The following is an 18890-nucleotide window of genomic DNA, read 5'->3' as shown; positions in this document are numbered from 1 at the left end:
ACACGCAGACCACGCAGACACACAGACAGGAGTCTATATAAAAACGCGTGTGAAAACCTACATGACACACTCCGAACCCATTGCCAAGTTGTGACGCTCTTTACCATTTTAACGCTTTTGTGCTTCAACTTTTTTTTTTTTTTTACATTTTTACTTGCACTCACTCAAAAACGAAAGGAAAAAACAACTCAACAGAAATAACCTGTTCGCACAACTTGTTTTTGATCCACTATATTGAATTCTGACACTTTATGAAGTAAAAGCGGTCAGCGAACCCGTTTTTCGTTTCGTTCTTATTAATTTTAATAGCGCGGGTTATTTCCCACCGCTTGGCCCCGCGTGGTCTCCTCCGCCAGGGTTCGAACACGCAGCCAGCCTCGAGCTCCGAACGCCATGGGCTCCGTGCTGCCCGCCCAGTCCCTCGCGCTCAAGACCGGCTTCAAGCCGCAGCCTCTCTCGCTGGCGGACGTCATCACCTCCGACATCCTGCACAGCTTCCTTTACGGGAGGTGGAGGGCACGTGCTCGGCGAGCACCACCACCACCTGCTCGAGGACCGCACCGCCCCGAGCGCGAGCCCCAAGACGGCCTTCACGGCGGAGGTCCTGGCGCAGTCCTTCTCTGGAGGTGAGAGACTTTTAACATCACGGGCTCGGTGACGGCGCCCGGCGATCAGCTGCCGCCACGTCGGAACCGCGTTGACGCTCCGCTGGGAACTCCACCGGAAACCATGCGTGTAACTTTAGGTTCGATCTTAGGAGGCAGTAGACTAAATTCAGAACCGTTGGATTAAAACGTGTGCTTTACAACATAATAGGCCAATGTAATCGCACCATAGGCCTCATAAAAAGTATAATAATACAAAATGTTTGGAACTAAATGTTTAGTCTACTCTGATTTTAATCTGTTTCAAGCCAAAATTAATAACTTGCATGAACAAATGTTTCTTTGCAATTATTGAAATATATAGGCTGTTTAAAAATATGTAGGCCTATACGCATTTATCGAGGCCTTTCCAGGGGCATACATCAGGTCTTTCTTCATATATTTATAGACGGTCTAAATATTCGTTTTCCTGCTCTAGATATTCGTTAGAGATATTTCCACTGCGCAGCGTTCAGACGTTTTTAGCAGTGGACGTTTTTTTTCGGGGAGATTTGCGAACCCAGAACCTTTTTTTGAGTCTGCAGGAATTTTTGCATTTATTTGTATTACCAATTTAAAATCGAGAAATTATTTTTTTCGATGCTCTTTTAAAGACGGTCAAACTCTTATCGTCCATGTGGAAGTTTCTTGCCGTCATAATATTTGTTAAATAATATAATTATATTACAGACATAAGCGGTGTTTTAGCGTCCCGTAACGGTGGACGGGCCCCTCTCACGCGAGCTCCCGGGGGGCTATTGAATGTTGTGCTCGAGCATGAAACCGGTTGTGACTTAAAGTGGAGGTCTTTAAACTCATTTGGAATTCATTCGGCCTCACACTGTTCCCGTTTTCGAGACAACTCCCCACAGAGAAAAGGATGGAGAGGAAAGAGGGCTGGTGGATGAAGAATGATAGAATCCCACTTTCTCCTTTTCTCCCCCCCCCCCCCCCCCCCCCCCCTCCCAACAGGCGCGCGCGCGCACACACACACACACACACACACACACACACACACACACACACACACACACACACACACACACACACACACACACACACACGCACACACACTTGCGCCCTGCAGGCACATGTTGCGCACATGTTGCGCACCCCGCACCGTTGTCTCGCTCTCTTTCTCTGCGTGTGTCTTTTTCCCCCGCTGGTAATAAACCGTGAAGCCTAATTCTATCGCTATTCACCTCGTGTCAGGCGCCTAATGGCCTTTCACGTCCTGCTCCCTTTCTTCACCGTCAGACATTCTGAGCTCTACACGAACAAAAACCCTCACTTCACTCACTTTACATTTATTGCTTCAGAGTTCCTAAAAAGACCATCATGAATTTGGAATTAGACATTTTCTATTCTCTCGCTGTTCATGGAGAGCTATAGGGGCCCCGCCACATAATGGAGCCATTGAAAGCAAGAAAAGAACGTTTAACCTTTCTGTCTCTCTCTGGTCCTATCACATAACGGCTATCAGACACGCTGAAAGAACATTTTCATGGCGATATTCATCAGATGTGGCGGACAAAGGGTTTTTACACAAAAATGTCCCTTGAAAATCGCTATAGTGCCGAAGATCTCACATGCATGCCAGCGTCTGAAGTAGCACCCAACGTATTCTCTGGTTTAAGTTAAAAAAAAATAATAAGACAACATAAAATTCAGAAAAAGTTATTTTTTGTCAAAGCGTAAAAAATAGAAAGTCCTCCACTAAAATCTCAACTGATTAAAGGATACGCAGCTAGGGCCTATTGTGTATAATCGAGTCATATAGAGTTGTTTTCTTTGGACTGTTGTTTGCAACCCTTTGTCGGAAAGCATCAACATTTAAATGAAAATATTCACAGACTAGGTTTAAATTAAAACAGAAGTACCCTTTTTTGTTCCTTAGGAATGTAAAGTAATAGTAGTTGTCTGAGTCCTTTTAGAATAGGCCTACAAACTTTCCAACGGTAAAAAAATGTCTTACAGCTCTCGAGAACAACAATTTCCTAGTTTAGATTTGAAACACAAAACTACAAACAAAAAGGTTTGTTCGGTCTGCTTGTAACACTGTCCTCTTCATAGATGTGATCATTTTGGTAACCCTCTGCTGGTCTTCTTTCAGAAGTGCAGAAGTTGTCCAGCCTCGTTCTTCCAACCGAAGTGATAATCGCCCAGAGTTCGGTTCCAGGTAATTATGGTGTTGTGTTTCACGTGGAGGTGGTTTTCCTCCTCTGCTGTCGAGGCCCTGGTCTGAGGGTCCTGGTGATCATGGAGGGTGTGCTGTGTGTTTAGGCGAGGGCCTGGGCATCTTCTCTAAGACCTGGATCAAGGCGGGGACCGAGATGGGGCCATTCACAGGCCGCCTCATCTCTCCGGAACACGTCGACCTGTACAAGAACAACAACCTCATGTGGGAGGTGGGTGTCTGTCTGCCTGCCTGTCTGTCCTTCTGTCTGTCTGTACATATCCTGTCCCTCTGTCCCTCCCCCAGTCTGTCCCTCTGTCTAAATCCTACTGTCTGTCTGTCTGTCTGTGTGTCTGTCTGTGTATCTATATCCTTCTGTCTGTCTGTGTGTCTGTGTGTCTGTCTGTGTATCTATATCCTTCTGTCTGTCTGTGTGTCTGTCTGTGTGGCTATATCCTACTGTGTGTGTGTGTGTGTGTGTGTGTGTGTGTGTGTGTGTGTGTGTGTCTATATCCTACTGTCAGTGTGTCTGTCTGTGTGGCTATATCCTACTGTCTGTGTGTGTGTGTGTGTGTGTGTGTGTGTGTGTGTGTGTCTATATCCTTCTGTCTGTGTGTGTCTATATCCTACTGTCTGTGTGTCTGTCTGTGTGTCTATATTCTTCTGTCTGTGTGTGTCTATATCCTACTGTCTGTGTGTCTGTCTGTGTGTCTATATTCTTCTGTCTGTGTGTGTCTATATCCTACTGTCTGTGTGTCTGTCTGTGTGTGTGTGTGTGTGTCTATATCCTACTGTCTGTGTGTCTGTCTGTGTGTGTATATCCTTCTGTCTGTGTGTGTCTATATCCTTCTGTGTGTGTGTCTGGGTGTGTATATCCTTCTGTCTGTGTGTGTGTGTGTGTGTGTCTATATCCTTCTGTCTGTGTGTGTGTGTGTGTGTGTGTGTGTGTGTGTGTGTGTGTGTGTGTCTATCCCCTATACGCTGTATCCTGTCCTTACTGGCGAGTCCGTCTGTCCGTCAGGTGTTCAACGAGGACGGCAGCGTGCGCTACTTCATCGACGCCAGCCAGGAGGACCAGAGGAGCTGGATGACCTACATCAAGTGCGCCCGCAACGAGCAGGAGCAGAACCTGGAGGTGGTGCAGATCGGCAGCAGCATCTTCTACAAGGCTGTGGAGGTCAGTCCCCCTGCACCTCGCTGCAACCCCAACCACAGTCACAACCTCAGTCACTTTTATTACATCTCATCGTACGCAAGAGTACCATTCATAGGCTGGGCTCCTCAACAGCCACACAGCAGCAACAGTACAAAACACAGTAATTAGAGATAAGTACAAATAAAAAGATGTAAAAAAATAAGTAGCAGCATAGATCACAATAATAAATCATTATTTACAACAAAGCCGGTAGCGATGCATTCAAGCCAGGTAAATTGTTTTATTTGTCAGGAGTCTAATTCCACAAAAATAATGACTAAATAGTTGACGTTTCTGACGTCCTCTCACGGTATTATCCGGCTATCGGTTGTTTCAGAGAGCATGGTTCCCCCAGGGCCCATCGTGTTGTGGACGGACTGCTTTAGCGCTACACTCTCATAGTCACTAACGGAGGTTTGATCCAACCAGAGACAGGACGTGCTATGTGGCAGAGCTTCAGCTAATTTGCACAGCATTTTTGCACTAGAATCAACCGTGGCTGACCGTGGCGCACCTGAACACTTTACACTTACACTTTACATTTACACTTTACACTTACACTTTACACTTTACTACACCTCATTAATCTTTATTACTTACTTACACTGATTTAGTTTCTCCACTTATTATTACTTAATTTATTTTATTTTATTTTTATAGTTTTAGTTGTGTAGCGTGGGTTTACACACAGATGTTAGTCATACTACACAATATAACCACACAAGCTGGTAGATCTAAATACCTATAGGACCATTAGGTGAGAACTCCTCTACAAAGCTCGACAGAGACTCAGTGTGAATAGAAAAGACTCAAACAAAGCATTGAATGTAGCCGCCGTCTTCAGTTAAAGAAGTTCCTTACAGTTGAACTGGAAGGAAGGTCTTACCAAACAAGTGAAGCATTATTCACTCCGTATTGACCGCACTCTCTCCTTTCAGACCATTCCTCCAGACCAGGAGCTTCTGGTGTGGTACGGAAACTCCCAGAACACCTTCCTGGGAATACCCGGAGTCCCTGGGGGAGAGGAGGAGCAGAGCAAGAAGAGCAAGACTGGTGAGACCATGAGAACAAGCACACCAAGTGTATGGAGGAATATATATATATATATACTGTATATGTGTATATACACTACCGTTCAAAAGTTTGGGTAGAAATATCCTTATTTTTTAAAGAAAAGCACTGTTTTTTTCAATGAAGATAACATTGAATTAATCGGAAATACAGTCTAGACATTGTTACTGTGGTAATTGACTATTCATGGAAACGGCTGATTTTTTATGGAATATCTACATAGGTGTACAGAGGCCCATTTCCATTCCGTTCCGTTCTAATGGTACATTTCTCTATGTGTTAAATGGCTAATTGAAGATCAGAAAACCCTTTTAAAAATGATGTTAGCACAGCTGAAAACTGTTGAATGAGAGTGTGAGTTTTCATGGAAAACATGAAATTGTCTGGGTGACGCCGAACTTTCGAACGGTAGTGTACACACACATATTTATATAATGTGTGTGTATATATGTATATACATATATACACACACATGTGTGTATGTATATATTCATATATATATATATTATAACAACATAATAGGTGTTGTAAAGGTATACGTAAGTTCCCTTTATGTGGAATGGGATGATAATGCTGCCTATTGTGTGAACGAAATGTATCAAAATGCTATAAACTATGTATGACAGCAAAAACAAAATAAATCAAGTTAATTTATCATTTAAAAGAAAAGGCAATTTTAATCATAGGCTACTGTAAGCGCTTTGAGTGACCACTGGTTAGAAAAGCGCTTGTTTACCATTGTGCAATACGATGCACTGTGTGAAGAGGGCGCACTTGTATAATGCAGACTGAAACTCGACTAGCGCGTCTATAAATGACTGTATCAGTCATTTATATATATACACTGTACACTGATACAGTGATACAGTATACACTGATACAGTCACTGTATCAGTGTTAACAGTTAGGATAGTAGGATAGTAAATAATGAATAAACTGGTTTATGTGGTCAGCCTTGCAGTCGGTACCGTGTGATGCCTTGCTCAGAGGGCCCACGGCCGCGGCTGCTGTAGCGGAGCCGGCAGCCCATCGCTCATCCACACTCATAACATTCCCCTCTTGTCTCTGATTGGTTGCAGACGACTTCCACGCCTGCGACGGCTCCTCTTCCTCCTCCTCCTCGTCCTCTTCCTCGGCGGCGGCGGCGGCGGCGGCGGCGGCGACGGCGGCCGCCATGATGACGGCGGGCCGCATGCGCTGCGTCATCTGCCACCGCGGCTTCAACTCGCGCAGCAACCTGCGCTCCCACATGCGCATCCACACGCTGGACAAGCCCTTCGTCTGCCGCTTCTGCAACCGCCGCTTCAGCCAGTCGTCCACGCTGCGCAACCACGTGCGCCTGCACACGGGCGAGCGGCCCTACAAGTGCCACGTGTGCCAGAGCGCCTACTCCCAGCTGGCCGGGCTGCGGGCGCACCAGAAGAGCGCAAGGCACCGGCCCAGCGGCATCGCCATGGCCGCCGGCGCCGGCGGCGGCGCCGGCGCCGGGGGCGGAGTGCAGGGCGGAGTGCACTCGCCGCCCTCCGCTCCTCACCCACAGCCGCAGATGAGCGGCATGCCTCACCCGGCCTCCCTCGTGCACCACATGCCCACCATGGTGCTGTAGTAGTAGTAGTGGTGGTAGTGGTGGTAGTAGACGGGGCCCGAGCAGACACACCTACTACAGACACACACACACACACACACACACACACACACACACACACACACACACACACACACACACACACACACACACACACAGGCGTACGGGCAAAGACCCTGTCCGGCACGAGGCATTCGTAAACTATTGCATGACCCCCCCCCCCCCCCCCCCTCCGAGACTCGGGTGATGAAAGAGAAGGGTTGGCATGCATGACAAAGTGGCTCTGTGTACGACCGGGGGTTTGCGTCCCGTGCAGACCTCACCCTCAAGGAGTCCGCCGCTTCCCACTCTCCCGTGGCGGCCCTTTATTTCTGAAGTCCCCAGTCAGCCACAGGCCAGAGTTAGAATGTTCCCCCGACATAGAGTTCTGGATACGGATGGAGAGTGTATGCCTTTATCCTATTCAGACGCATGGACTTTTCCACAATCTTTTTAAATGTCAGAATAAAATAGACACAGGTTTAGGCTTCTGACTAAAAGTTGTTAAATGACGACGATACGCTAGAACAGGGAGGGGAGTCATCCTTCCCTGGTTGATTAGAGTTGTTCATTGTTAACGGTTAATAACTTGCTTTAAGAGTTGATGTCATTTGGCCACTTAGAGGATGAACATTTAACATAAACATTCCTTTGACTAATCTTTTCTTTAGCCATTCATGATATAGACATCTACATGTCTGTAAGGTAGCATGTTACATGAATCATATTGACGTTTCTGAACTCCTCACTGCTCGTCCAATCCTCATGATGTGTGCTGTGTATTCTCCAAGGGCATTGTGACTGTTGTCATGTGGGATGAAAGCACGCGTCATTAAGAAGGTCAAGGGTCATTAAAAGCACTTTGATGTGACTTCTCACTAACAGAGAGAGCCCTGTCCACCTCAAAAGAGAAGTTCATTTTCATGAAACCTGACTCATTTGTCGTCCTTGAAACTACCAAAAGTCTTATCAGTAGTACTGCTATTTGTTCTTATTGTAATTATTATTATTTTTATTTTATTTTATTATGATTATTATTATTTGTATTATTATTGTTGTTGTTGTTATTTTAACCACTGGGGCCTATTGAATCTGGGTTGCCCGGGAACCAATGAAATTGTTGTAAATAATCGGAGACTATACATTTGTGTATATGAGATGTGTTTTATCCTTAAAGTAATATTCACCTGTCACTTTATCTTTGTGGATGGATGTACAAGGTCCTTTTAACACATGTATCACTATATATCAAGTCTGTAGAAAGTATTTAGTAGTCCAGTCTATATCCCCAGAATAAAGTCTAAAACAAAGTTTACATACACAACGTTTGCTGTAACACAATGTTTGTTCACTAATGCTCCTGTCGTTCCTCTACATGCTGACATGAAAACATGACCTGCAGATAAAACAAAGAAACAGTTTAGCCCAGAAAATGTGGACATTTTCGAATAAATCCAAAATTGTGAAACGATTTCCCGGCTGCAGGTGATAGTCAACAAAAAACGCTTGGACAAATATCTCCAAATCAAGACACTCTGCACTGGTTAAACACACCTTTGCACCACGGCGATGTTTGCAAATGTGCATCGCTTCAGAGGTCCAGGGTAGATGAGTAACGAATGAGGCTTCATATTGTTCTGGGTCTCAAAGTAGCCTCTTCATACTAGATGTTGTCACCATGGAGATCAGACCGTGGTTGTTACTGTTCTGTTGGTCAGCCGTCCTCCCCAAGACACTCTCCCAATCCACCACGTAAGTCCTGCCTTACACACACACACACACACACACACACACACACACACACACACAAGCGTGCAGACACTCACACATACATGAGACTGCTGCTTCTGCGATGCTCTCCCCTCTCCTGTCCTCCTCTCTCCCCTCTCCTCTCCTCTCCCCTCTCCCCTCTCCTCTCCTCTCTCTCCTCTCCCCTCTCCTCTCCCCTCTCCTGTCCTCCTCTCTCCTCTCTCCTCTCCCCTCTCCTCTCCCCTCTCCCCTCTCCTCTCCTCTCTCTCCTCTCCCCTCTCCTCTCCCCTCTCCCCTCTCCTCTCCTCTCTCTCCTCTCCCCTCTCCTCTCCTCCCCCTCTGTCCTCTCTCCCCTCTCCTCTCCTCTCTCCTCCCTCCTCTCCCGTCTCCTCTCCTCTGCTCTTCTTTGCCTCTCGTTATATCCTCTTATTCCCATCCCTTCTGACTCCTCATGTCCTTCCTCGTCCCCTCCTCTCTGTTCTCCTCTTCTCCTTCGCTCTCTGTACCTCTCCGCGTCCGGCAGGTATTTGGTGACAGCGCCCACATTTCTGCGTTTGGACGCGGTGGAGACGGTACTGGTTCAGTTGTTTGGTTTCACCCAGCCAGTGGAGCTTTATGTCACCCTGAAGAGCAGTAAGGCCACGCAGAGTGTGAGGTACTCGGAGGAAAGATTGACTCTGAACCAGGCCAACAACTACCAGGCGGCCACTCAAGTCCAGGTCAGTGCCTCAGTGTACCGCTGCGTCATCACAGGGGTCCACCTCAATAAATGAGGCAGACTTTTATTTAAAGGGTCTTTCTCTTCTACATCACTGGGTCTTTGTATCACTCCCCAAGAAACACAAAGCCATATGAAAGCAATACAGAAGGCCTGAGAGCCTTATCGCATTATATATATATATATATATATATATATATATATATATATATATATATATATATATATATATCATATTTTTAATTGTCCCCTGGTGCCTGGATTTTGTGTTTTTCATTGAAAGAAATAAAGCCATTTCCACCATTGATGTTTGCAGAAAAGTCACAAATTGGTTCACCGGAATGCAGGACATGAAGTGTTGGACGCTCATAATGTCCTGGGGGCGGGGCCCCAAGACCCCCCACCCCCCCCCCCCCCCCCCAATTGAGTATCATTTTAGTTTATGCAATAGTTTAGAATGCATATTATTGAATCACTGGGTTGAAATATTCTCTCTCTCAAGGTCTTGCCCAAAGATTTGGTTAAAGGGGCTAGTAATGTGATCCTGCTGGTCCAAGGACCGGGAATAAACGACCAGCGGCAGATAGACATCAGTCGGTCCAACGGCTTCATGTTCATCCAGACAGACAAGCCTCTTTACACCCCAGAACAGTCGGGTAAGTAGGCCTACTACACACGCACACGCACACGCACACGCACACGCACACACACACGCACACACACACACACACACACACACACACACACACACACACACACACACACACACACACACAGCATTTTTTAACTTCGTCAGATTGTTTACTTGTTTGTGGGTTTGTGGACGTGTGTGTGTGTGTGTGTGTGTGTGTGTGTGTGTGTGTGTGTGTGTGTGTGTGTGTGTGTGTGTGTGTGTTTCTCTACAGTCAAAGTGAGGGTGTATTCTCTGAATGAAGAATTGAGACCAGCCAATCGGAAAGTCGTCCTGACGTTTAAAGTGAGTTTAAAACGACCTCTGTATCTCACAACTTCAGCTGTCCATAAAGCCATCGGGTTTCTCCACCCGATGTACAAATCCTAAGAACTAATTTTCTTCTTATTCCAAATGAATACTTGAGTAAATAAAACATGCAAAATAAAGCAATATATAACCAATGTCAAGCACCTTTACATTTGAGGCGTCTCTGATCAAACAGGACCCAGAGGGGCAGAAGGTGGACATTTTGGAACTAATTGATAATAACAATGGAATCCCCTCGATGCAAAACCCTTTCAAGATCCCCCTGAATCCAAAGTAAGCGTGTATGTATTGGACTCCTAGTAAACAGCGCCCTCTAGAGCATGGACCGCATCAATATGACTTGAATTATGATCCTAGGCTGGGAGTGTGGAGCATCGAGGCCACCTACTCCAAGGACTTCGACACCCAAGCCATAGCTGTATTTCAAGTGAAAGAATATGGTAACAATACCACCGTACATACTGGCATGCATGGCACAGGGAAAAAAAACATCACAGTACATTGGAAAGTACATTTAGTAAGTCAAAATATTTCTTTCTGTTCATAGTTCTGCCCAGTATTTCTATCACAGTCAAACCAGAGATGAACTTCATCAGCTCTGATAACTTAGGGAGATTTGCCTTCCGGATCTCTGCCAGGTGACTTTTATAATGATTTGTTGTTTATAGAAGTACTAGAAGTAGTATTGTTGTGACTAAAAGACTAGTAATAATATTTTCATTATTGTTATTGTTATCATTATTATTGTGATTATGATTATTGCTACAAAAGGCCTAATAGTTGTAAACATAAATAGTAATATTAGGTTTATTGTTGCTAGTATTTTTTATCTTGAAGTATAAGTATTATTTTCATTGTTACTTGGCCTAGTTGTAAGAAGTAATAGTATTTTCACTGTGCTTAGCAGAGTACCATTAATCCAATTGTGTGCATCTTTGTTTGTGTTTCACGCGCACGTGTGTGTGTGTGTGTGTGTGTGTGTGTGTGTGTGTGTGTGTGTGTGTGTGTGTGTGTGTGTGTGTGTGTGTGTGTGTGTGTGTGTGTGTGTGTGTGTGTGTGTGTAGCTATGTCAATGGAGCGCCTGTCAGGCGGGGCGTTGTGTTTATCCGCTATGGTTTTATTTCTGGCGAGAAGGAGCCAGTGATATTCCCCAACTCATTAACTAGGAAGTTTGTAAGACACACACACACACACACACACACACACACACACACACACACACTTAAATCTGTTATCCATAGATCTCATGTTGCTCACATGCCTTATCCCGTGTTCCATGTGTGTCTTCTCTTTACCTTAAAACACACATCACTTATCAAACAATGAACACACACATACACACACGCACGCTCGCACACACACCCACACACACACACACACACACACACACACACACACACACACACACACACACACAGTATCTTACGAGTATGCAAATATTACGTTGATAAATATTAGTGTCACCATTTGAAATGTTAAGTGTTAAGTTCAGAATAACAAAACAAAACGTGTGTGTGTGTGTGTGTGTGTGTGTGTGTGTGTGTAGCTGTCATCCTTAGGAGTTGTGGATGTGAATGAAGACATTAAGGCTCTCCTGGCTGGCACCGCCCACACATTGGAGTCACTGACTGGGAAATACCTCTACATTACAGTACTGGTCCAGGAAGATCAAGGTGCCGCACTCACACACACACACTCACACACAACGCATGCACGCACACACACACACACACACACACACACACACACACGCATGCACGCACGCACGCACGCACATGCACGCATGCACGCACACACAGACACACACACACACACACGCACACGCACACACACACACACGCACACACACACACACGCACACACAACAAGATCACACAGGTAAGGTAAGGGAAGAGATGCCCTATTGGTGAGAAATTAGCTTTGAGGGGTTTTAAAACTCAATAGTCTCAGAGGCTGGCACAGTCACCTAGAATCAGGTATTCTCACAGCACATATCCCTCACCGAAAGCTGACGGACGGCTCTGCCAGTTCTTACAAATGACACTCAAATAATAGCTCTAAAATCCTTCCTACAGGCCCTTCAATTAATGTTTTGTGTATCTTCTGTTGTATTCATAATAGCTATATTTGTTTGGCTGTAACTCGGTAACTTATAAAACTGGTATTCACACATTACACCCATTATACAAACACTACACACTTATTATAACAGTATCATTGAGAACAAATTAGTATCAACAAGGCCATAGCTGGAGGGTGTGGACCAGAGCCTCACAACCTTGTCCAACTCACATACTTGCGTATGTGTCAAGATTGTTAGGGCCCATATACTAGAATAGAAAATAGAAAATAAGAAATAAAACAATTATACAGTGTGTGAGGTACTTTTTGGTGATGTTAAAGGCCAATAAACCCTGGTAACTGAGAGACTCCGTAATCAATGAGTAATAGTTATATAGTTAGTTATAGCAGAACACGAGATCTGAGCAACTCTAGATTGAGGAATTTGGACGTTATGTTATGATTCATGTAACATGGTTTGTGTCAAAGCCGGACTATTTATGTTAGACAAGATGAAATATGTACTTTTCGGAAGGCTTACTTAATTTAAGGAGAAGACTAAGCTAATATTTAATTGCTAACCTAATTAGAAATTGTCCATCATGTTTGATTGGCCTACAGCAGAGTGTTGTATAACAGATGCTGAATTCTTAACAGTTAGTAATGCATAGCCAAATAAATGGACACTTGTTAGCAAAACATACATAGACACACCATAGTCTTAGTCAAATGTGATGAAATGTTAACAATTCACAAAATAAAGAAAATAAACGACCCTATGTAAACCAATCAGGGTTGCCACAGTTACCTTGATTAATTTGTGTTAATTTAAAGTATTAATTTGATTACTGATTACTGATTACTCCTTTAAAAAGTTAGTTAGTTAACTTAGTTACTTTACTGATTACTTGATTTTAAAAGTCTAACTTAGTTAGATTACAAGTTACATTCAGCAGCTGCCGACAGCACCCCCTGCTGCCTCAAAATAAAAATGACAACCGAGTTTGCCAACACTCACTTTATTGGAAGTGCAACGTCAACAATGTATCTCTTCACAATTTAATGTTAACTTTTTAAAAATCCTGAAAAAAGACATGTATTCTTTATTTTATTTCAATATGTATTGGCCAATCAGATTTGTCTTGACGCGATTGCGATTCAGCCTACGCATGCACGCACACTCAGAGCCAGACGCAACAACGACGGACAAGTTCTAGAGTGGACTGCATAATACAGAGCCTGTGTAGTATAGTGTAGTATCTTTAGAATTCTATAAACTCTACGTGGACCGTAACCCCCCGCACACCCTGCCGAAAATCTTCCTGCGCGTCTGAGTGACACTTGTCGCATATATGACACTTGTCACTCACCGAGAGCCAAGAAGAAAGCAAATATATTTATTATTACTAAGGAAAATGACAAAAATAGTAACGCACAGTGACTTGGATAAGTAACTTTAATCTGATTACTGGTTTGGAAATAGTACCGCGTTAGATTGAATCGTTACTGAAAAAAGTGGTCAGATTGGCATCACTGAAACCAATGCAATATGTTTGCAATGCTGAACATCTGAAAAAGTGTTTTCTTCTTTTGCCCCACAATACTTCTACAAACACATATCAAGACGTTTTGTTTGTTATGCTTTGTGTGTGTGTGTGTGTGTGTGTGTGTGTGTGTGTGTGTGTGTGTGTGTGTGTGTGTGTGTGTGTGTGTGTGTGTGTGTGTGTGTGTGGCAGGTGGTATCTCAGAGGAGACAGAATATACGGCTGTGAAGTTTGCAAAATCTCCGTACAGTCTGCACCTGATTTCCACCCCCCGCTTCGTCAAACCAGGGCTGCCCTACAGTATAAAGGTGAAATCCAAATCCCATATTTCTGCACGCACTTGCTTGTAAAGGCTGATATCAGAAATCTTTACTCGCTCCAATCTGTTTTGATTCAATTGTGTTTTGATTGAGTCTCATGCGGTTCTCATGTGTTTCTTTGACTGAACGCATGAGAACCATGAGACTCAATCAAAACACAATTGAACGACAAGCCAAACCGGTGTGATTGCAGCTTTAATATACACAGCGGGCTTCAGCACACCGGCGGCCAAGAGGGTGTGTCTGGGTGGGGTGTGTCTGGGTGGGGTGTGTCTGGGTGTGTCTGGGTGGGGTGTGTCTGGGTGGGGTGTGTCTGGGTGGGGTGTGTCTGGGTGGGGTGTGTCTGGGTGGGGTGTGTCTGGGTGTGTCTGGGTGGGGTGTGTCTGGGTGGGGTGTGTCTGGGTGTGTCTGGGTGGGGTGTGTCTGGGTGTGTCTGGGTGGGGTGTGTCTGGGTGGGGTTAGTCTGGGTGGGGTGTGTCTGGGTGTGTCTGGGTGGGTGGGGTGTGTCTGGGTGTGTCTGGGTGGGGTGTGTCTGGGTGTGTCTGGGTGTGTCTGGGTGGGGTGTGTCTGGGTGGGGTGTGTCTGGGTGGGGTGTGTCTGGGTGGGGTGTGTCTGGGTGTGTCTGGGTGTGTCTGGGTGGGGTGTGTCTGGGTGGGGTGTGTCTGGGTGGGGTGTGTCTGGGTGGGGGGTGTCTGGGTGGGGTGTGTCTGGGTGGGGTGTGTCTGGGTGTGTCTGGGTGTGTCTGGGTGGGGTGTGTCTGGGTGTGTCTGGGTGTGTCTGGGTGGGGTGTGTCTGGGTGGGGTGTGTCTGGGTGTGTCTGGGTGGGTTGTGTCTGGGTGGGGTGTGTCTGGGTGTGTCTGGGTGGGGTGTGTCTGGGTGGGGTGTGTCTGGGTGGGGTGTGTCTGGGTGTGTCTGGGTGGGGTGTGTCTGGGTGTGTCTGGGTGGGGTGTGTCTGGGTGGGGTGTGTCTGATTCCATGCTAGGGTTCAGGCTGGCTGAGGGCCTCCACTTCTCCCAGCATGCCTCTGTGACTCTCCCCCTGCTCCCCAGGTGCTGGTGAGGGATCCCACAGGGCAGCCACTGGCTGGAGTCCCGGTCAACATGGTGGACCAGTGCATCGTCCGGGGGTCGCCCCACTCATGCATCTGCTCAGGGAGCGAAGAGAGCCAATCAGATGGCTTCGTTCAGCGCATCTGCAACATCCCTCTGCACGCAACAATGGCTGTTTTCAACGTGAGCAAAGATATTTTAGACTGGTTATTTGAACACTTAACACTCAGAATAAGGTGACATTAATTAAACATGAATTAACACTAGTTAACGCAGTAACCACCATTATTATAGGGCATAAGTATCTGGGTTATTGTTAGGTTTTGGTGTGAACTTAACCCTGTTAAATAAGGCATCAATTAAAACCATAGTTTGCATGAAAACAACAAACAACAAGTAAAAGACACGCAGTAGTTGAGTGTGAAGTAAACGTTAGTCATTGCTTATTACTGCATAATATCCACTGTTCTTACACGGTTAACGAACGCGCCCTCACGGGTAAGAGCACCGATGCGTGTGTCCGTCTACCCTCTTGGTCTTCAGTTCGTGACGGAGGACCCCGCTCTGTCGGCGGAGGGCCAGGCCAGCTTCACCCTGGAGGCCCCTGCCTACGCCTCGCTCCACCGCCGCTACCTCTACGTCCAGCCGCCGCCGCGGGGCAGCCTCGTCGTGGGACACACCGTTCACATCCGGATCTCCGCCGCCACCGCCAGCAATGTGCACACCTTCAACGTCAACTACATGGTGGGTGAACCTGTGGGGGGGGGGGGGGGGGGGGCGGAGTCCAGAACAAACACGCATGTTTAAATGACTGGGGGGGGGGGGAGGGTGCAGATGTAGCAGGTGGGACGGTGGAGAGGGGGGGGGGGGATGTATGGCTGAGGTTTGATGGAGGCAGTGTCCAAGGAAGCCGGCAGAGTGAGTTGCTGATGGTGCTGATGTTTTAGTTTTCTTCTTCTTTAAATGCAACACGAGTGATGAGTAGCCCCGATGCACTCACTAGTAGTACGGTTTGATACACATTGAAACGTATAAATGTGTCAATAATCCTATTTTAAAGAGAGTAATTACCATCCCACCCCCTCCCAAAAAGCTCAGCCCCCTGGCTCCCTCGTAGTTTGCACCCTGGATGGAGGTCTGATTATTATTTTGCTGTTTATTTTTATTTAAAGCATCTTACAGTAAATGCAGAGAGAGGTCATTAAGGAAAATGTAAGGGGTTCGATGTTTTGGTCAAGGATGCCTCTGCGTAGTTTACAGACATTGCGATTCAAAGCTAGAAAACATCCGGTCGGAAGTCACTAAACACCCTAAACACTAGACTGTCTCACTGAAGACCGCCCCTTCCTGTCTCACTGAAGACCGCCCCTTCCTGTCTCACTGAAGACCGCCCCTTCCTGGAACATCTGAAGACCGATGTTCCAGGAAGGCCTGGAACATCTCATAAATGATGTTATTCAGTGCTAGTAGATTGGAACACACTTTGCCAGGGAATTCCCAAACCACTTTGAAATGTGATACATCTACTGTAACTATTGGGGGATGGGTGATTGTGGAGATACGACGGCATGACATACGAGAGGGAATGTGATGGAGGCGTAAAGTGGTATGCTGGTCTGTATCTGTGCTGCAGGTGCTTTCTAAGGGCAAGGTGGTGACCTTTGGTGTTGGAGAGAGTTCTGACGTCTCCGGACGGCAGCAGATCGTGCGGTTTAAGGTCACGCCAGAGATGACGCCGTCCATCCGCCTGCTCGTCTATTACTTCATCGAAGGAGAAGTAGTGGCCGACTCTTTGTGGATAGAGGTCGAGGGAAAATGTGTCAACAGTCTCAAGGTATGTGTACACACACACACACACACACACTCACACACACACACACACACACTCACACACTCACACACACACACACACACACACACACACACACACACACACACACACACACACACACACACACACACACACACTCACACACTCACACATACATCGATTTGAATAATATTTTGTGAATGTGTGTGTGTGTGTGTGTGTGTGTGTGTGTGTGTGTGTGTGTGTGTGTGTGTGTGTGTGTGTGTTTGCAGACTGAGCTTCGCTACAGAGGACGTGATCAGAGGCCCAAGTCCCACCTCCTGCTGGATGTGTCAACCAATCAGGACGGACTTGTTGCTCTCTCTGCTGTGGACACAGCCATCTTTCCCCTGCGTCGCAACCACAAAGACCCTGTTGACATGGTAACGGGTGGGCAGGACTGACCTACAGACAGACATCCATAGCCAGGCAGACTGACGGCAACAGACTTCTGTCTTCCAGGTGTTGAGGCATATTGAGCTCAGTGACCAGGGCTGCGGGGGAGGCGGGGGCAGAGATGCACAGGGCGTCTTTCAATTGGCCGGCCTCACCTTACTCACCAATGCGATTGGCCAAGGGTCACAAAGTGGTAAGTCGACCATACCTGCTGATCATATGCTGGGGGGCGGTGCGGTCCTTCTCATTGGATTGTGACCCGTGAAAGCGTTTGGGATGGGCTATGAACACATGTACAGCGCTACAGGGACGTGTTTTTGTGTGTCTTTGTGTGTGCGCAGCTGGGACTTGCGAAGAAGCAGTACGTGCAAAGAGATCCCTCACAGAAAAGGAGCAGAAAGCTGCAATGGGTAAGGGCCCTTCCACCTCTCTGTACCAACGTAGCCATTACATATCACCTCTCCATACATCTTATATGATCTACATTGAATGTGATCTTAGATGATCAGGAATAACCTGAACTTTATTTCTCTGTCCTGACCAGGAGCTAAATGGGATCTATATGTGGGCATTGCTTTTTATTGGTGAAACTAAACACCTTGGGAGAAATATTCAGCGTGCCATTTAATGACTCCTATAAATGTAGCATGTGAGATACATTCACATGATGGTCTCAAGACCCCAGTGGTCACAATGTTTTGCTGTCTTCTTCTCCTCCTCCTCTTCCTCTCTGATTTCTCAGAGAAGTACAGAATGCTTTGCTGAATGTTTCTGATTGTGCTCAAGTGTATTAGCAGACAGTTTACAGAGCCCTGTCAGTTCCATAGCATCGGTGGTGGCCTTCACTTTGGCAGTACAAGGATTTGGAGACGTTTGGTCATCGCCTCGTTCCGGTGTACAAAATCACAACAAGAGGCTGATCATCCAGAATCCCTTGTTAAAACGGCGTGGGAAGGATAATCCTTCTTTTGTGTTAAACGTGGAGATATGCCTTATATGATCTTCCACATAGTAATCTATGACCTTTTGTCACTGTGACCGAAATAAGACACGTGAGTCATTTAGGGAAAAAAGGTGTTAAATCCCATCACCTCTACAGTCTCCAAAATGCAGTTTGTGAACGTTCTACTCTGCTCCGAACTCCGGGTCACTTCAACGTCAAGCGAGGGACACGGGTGGCGTGGATTCGCAGACGGCCGGCGGGGTGTGAGCGTGTGGACGCGTGGGGCTCCATCTGGGCACCGCTGGAAGTGGATGGCAGTGTCAGAGAGATCATTGTTAGGGCTGTGTCCTTTAATGTAGATTGTGACCTGTGAAATGTTTGTGACCTGTGTACGCAGTCACAGGGAGGTGTGTGTTTGTGTGTGTGCAGAAATCGGTCCACGTTCAGTGCGCGCAAAGAGATCTCTCACAGAGGCTCAGGAAAATGAATTGGGTAAGGGCTCTTCCACCTCTCTATATGAACGTAGCCATTACAGATCATCATGTGATGCC

General features: G+C 46.3%; 2 protein-coding genes across 8 annotated transcripts in view; both read left to right on the top strand.

Annotated features, from left to right (window-relative positions):
• Positions 1-198: 198 nt before the first annotated feature.
• prdm12b (PR domain containing 12b) lies at positions 199-6871 on the top strand. The gene is given in 7 exon segments (XM_084467578.1): positions 199-516; positions 518-626; positions 2758-2823; positions 2928-3052; positions 3842-3997; positions 4954-5068; positions 6166-6871. Coding segments are annotated over 7 exon segments (1221 nt in total). The 5' UTR covers positions 199-393; the 3' UTR covers positions 6693-6871.
• Positions 6872-8305: 1434 nt separating this feature from the next.
• Positions 8306-18890, top strand: part of c5 (complement component 5) — a 58409-nt gene continuing 47824 nt past the window's right edge. For all 7 annotated transcript variants that reach the window (XM_084467665.1, XM_084467661.1, XM_084467664.1 and 4 more), the window contains exons 1-17: positions 8306-8462; positions 8983-9178; positions 9680-9833; positions 10083-10153; positions 10353-10450; positions 10535-10617; positions 10725-10815; positions 11242-11350; positions 11724-11850; positions 13975-14090; positions 15152-15334; positions 15695-15895; positions 16785-16985; positions 17234-17383; positions 17463-17589; positions 17738-17806; positions 18769-18831. In XM_084467665.1, the coding sequence (XP_084323791.1) occupies positions 8389-8462; positions 8983-9178; positions 9680-9833; positions 10083-10153; positions 10353-10450; positions 10535-10617; positions 10725-10815; positions 11242-11350; positions 11724-11850; positions 13975-14090; positions 15152-15334; positions 15695-15895; positions 16785-16985; positions 17234-17383; positions 17463-17589; positions 17738-17806; positions 18769-18831 (2113 nt within the window). In that variant the 5' untranslated portion in view covers positions 8306-8388. The remainder of the gene's footprint in view (positions 8463-8982; positions 9179-9679; positions 9834-10082; positions 10154-10352; positions 10451-10534; positions 10618-10724; positions 10816-11241; positions 11351-11723; positions 11851-13974; positions 14091-15151; positions 15335-15694; positions 15896-16784; positions 16986-17233; positions 17384-17462; positions 17590-17737; positions 17807-18768; positions 18832-18890) is intronic.

This window comes from Micromesistius poutassou, assembly GCF_964030765.1.
Source record: "Micromesistius poutassou genome assembly, chromosome: 5".
In the NCBI taxonomy this organism is placed as follows: Eukaryota; Metazoa; Chordata; class Actinopteri; order Gadiformes; family Gadidae; genus Micromesistius; species Micromesistius poutassou.
Note: the sequence above shows the minus strand (reverse complement) of the source record. Positions and strands in the feature narration are given on the sequence as shown.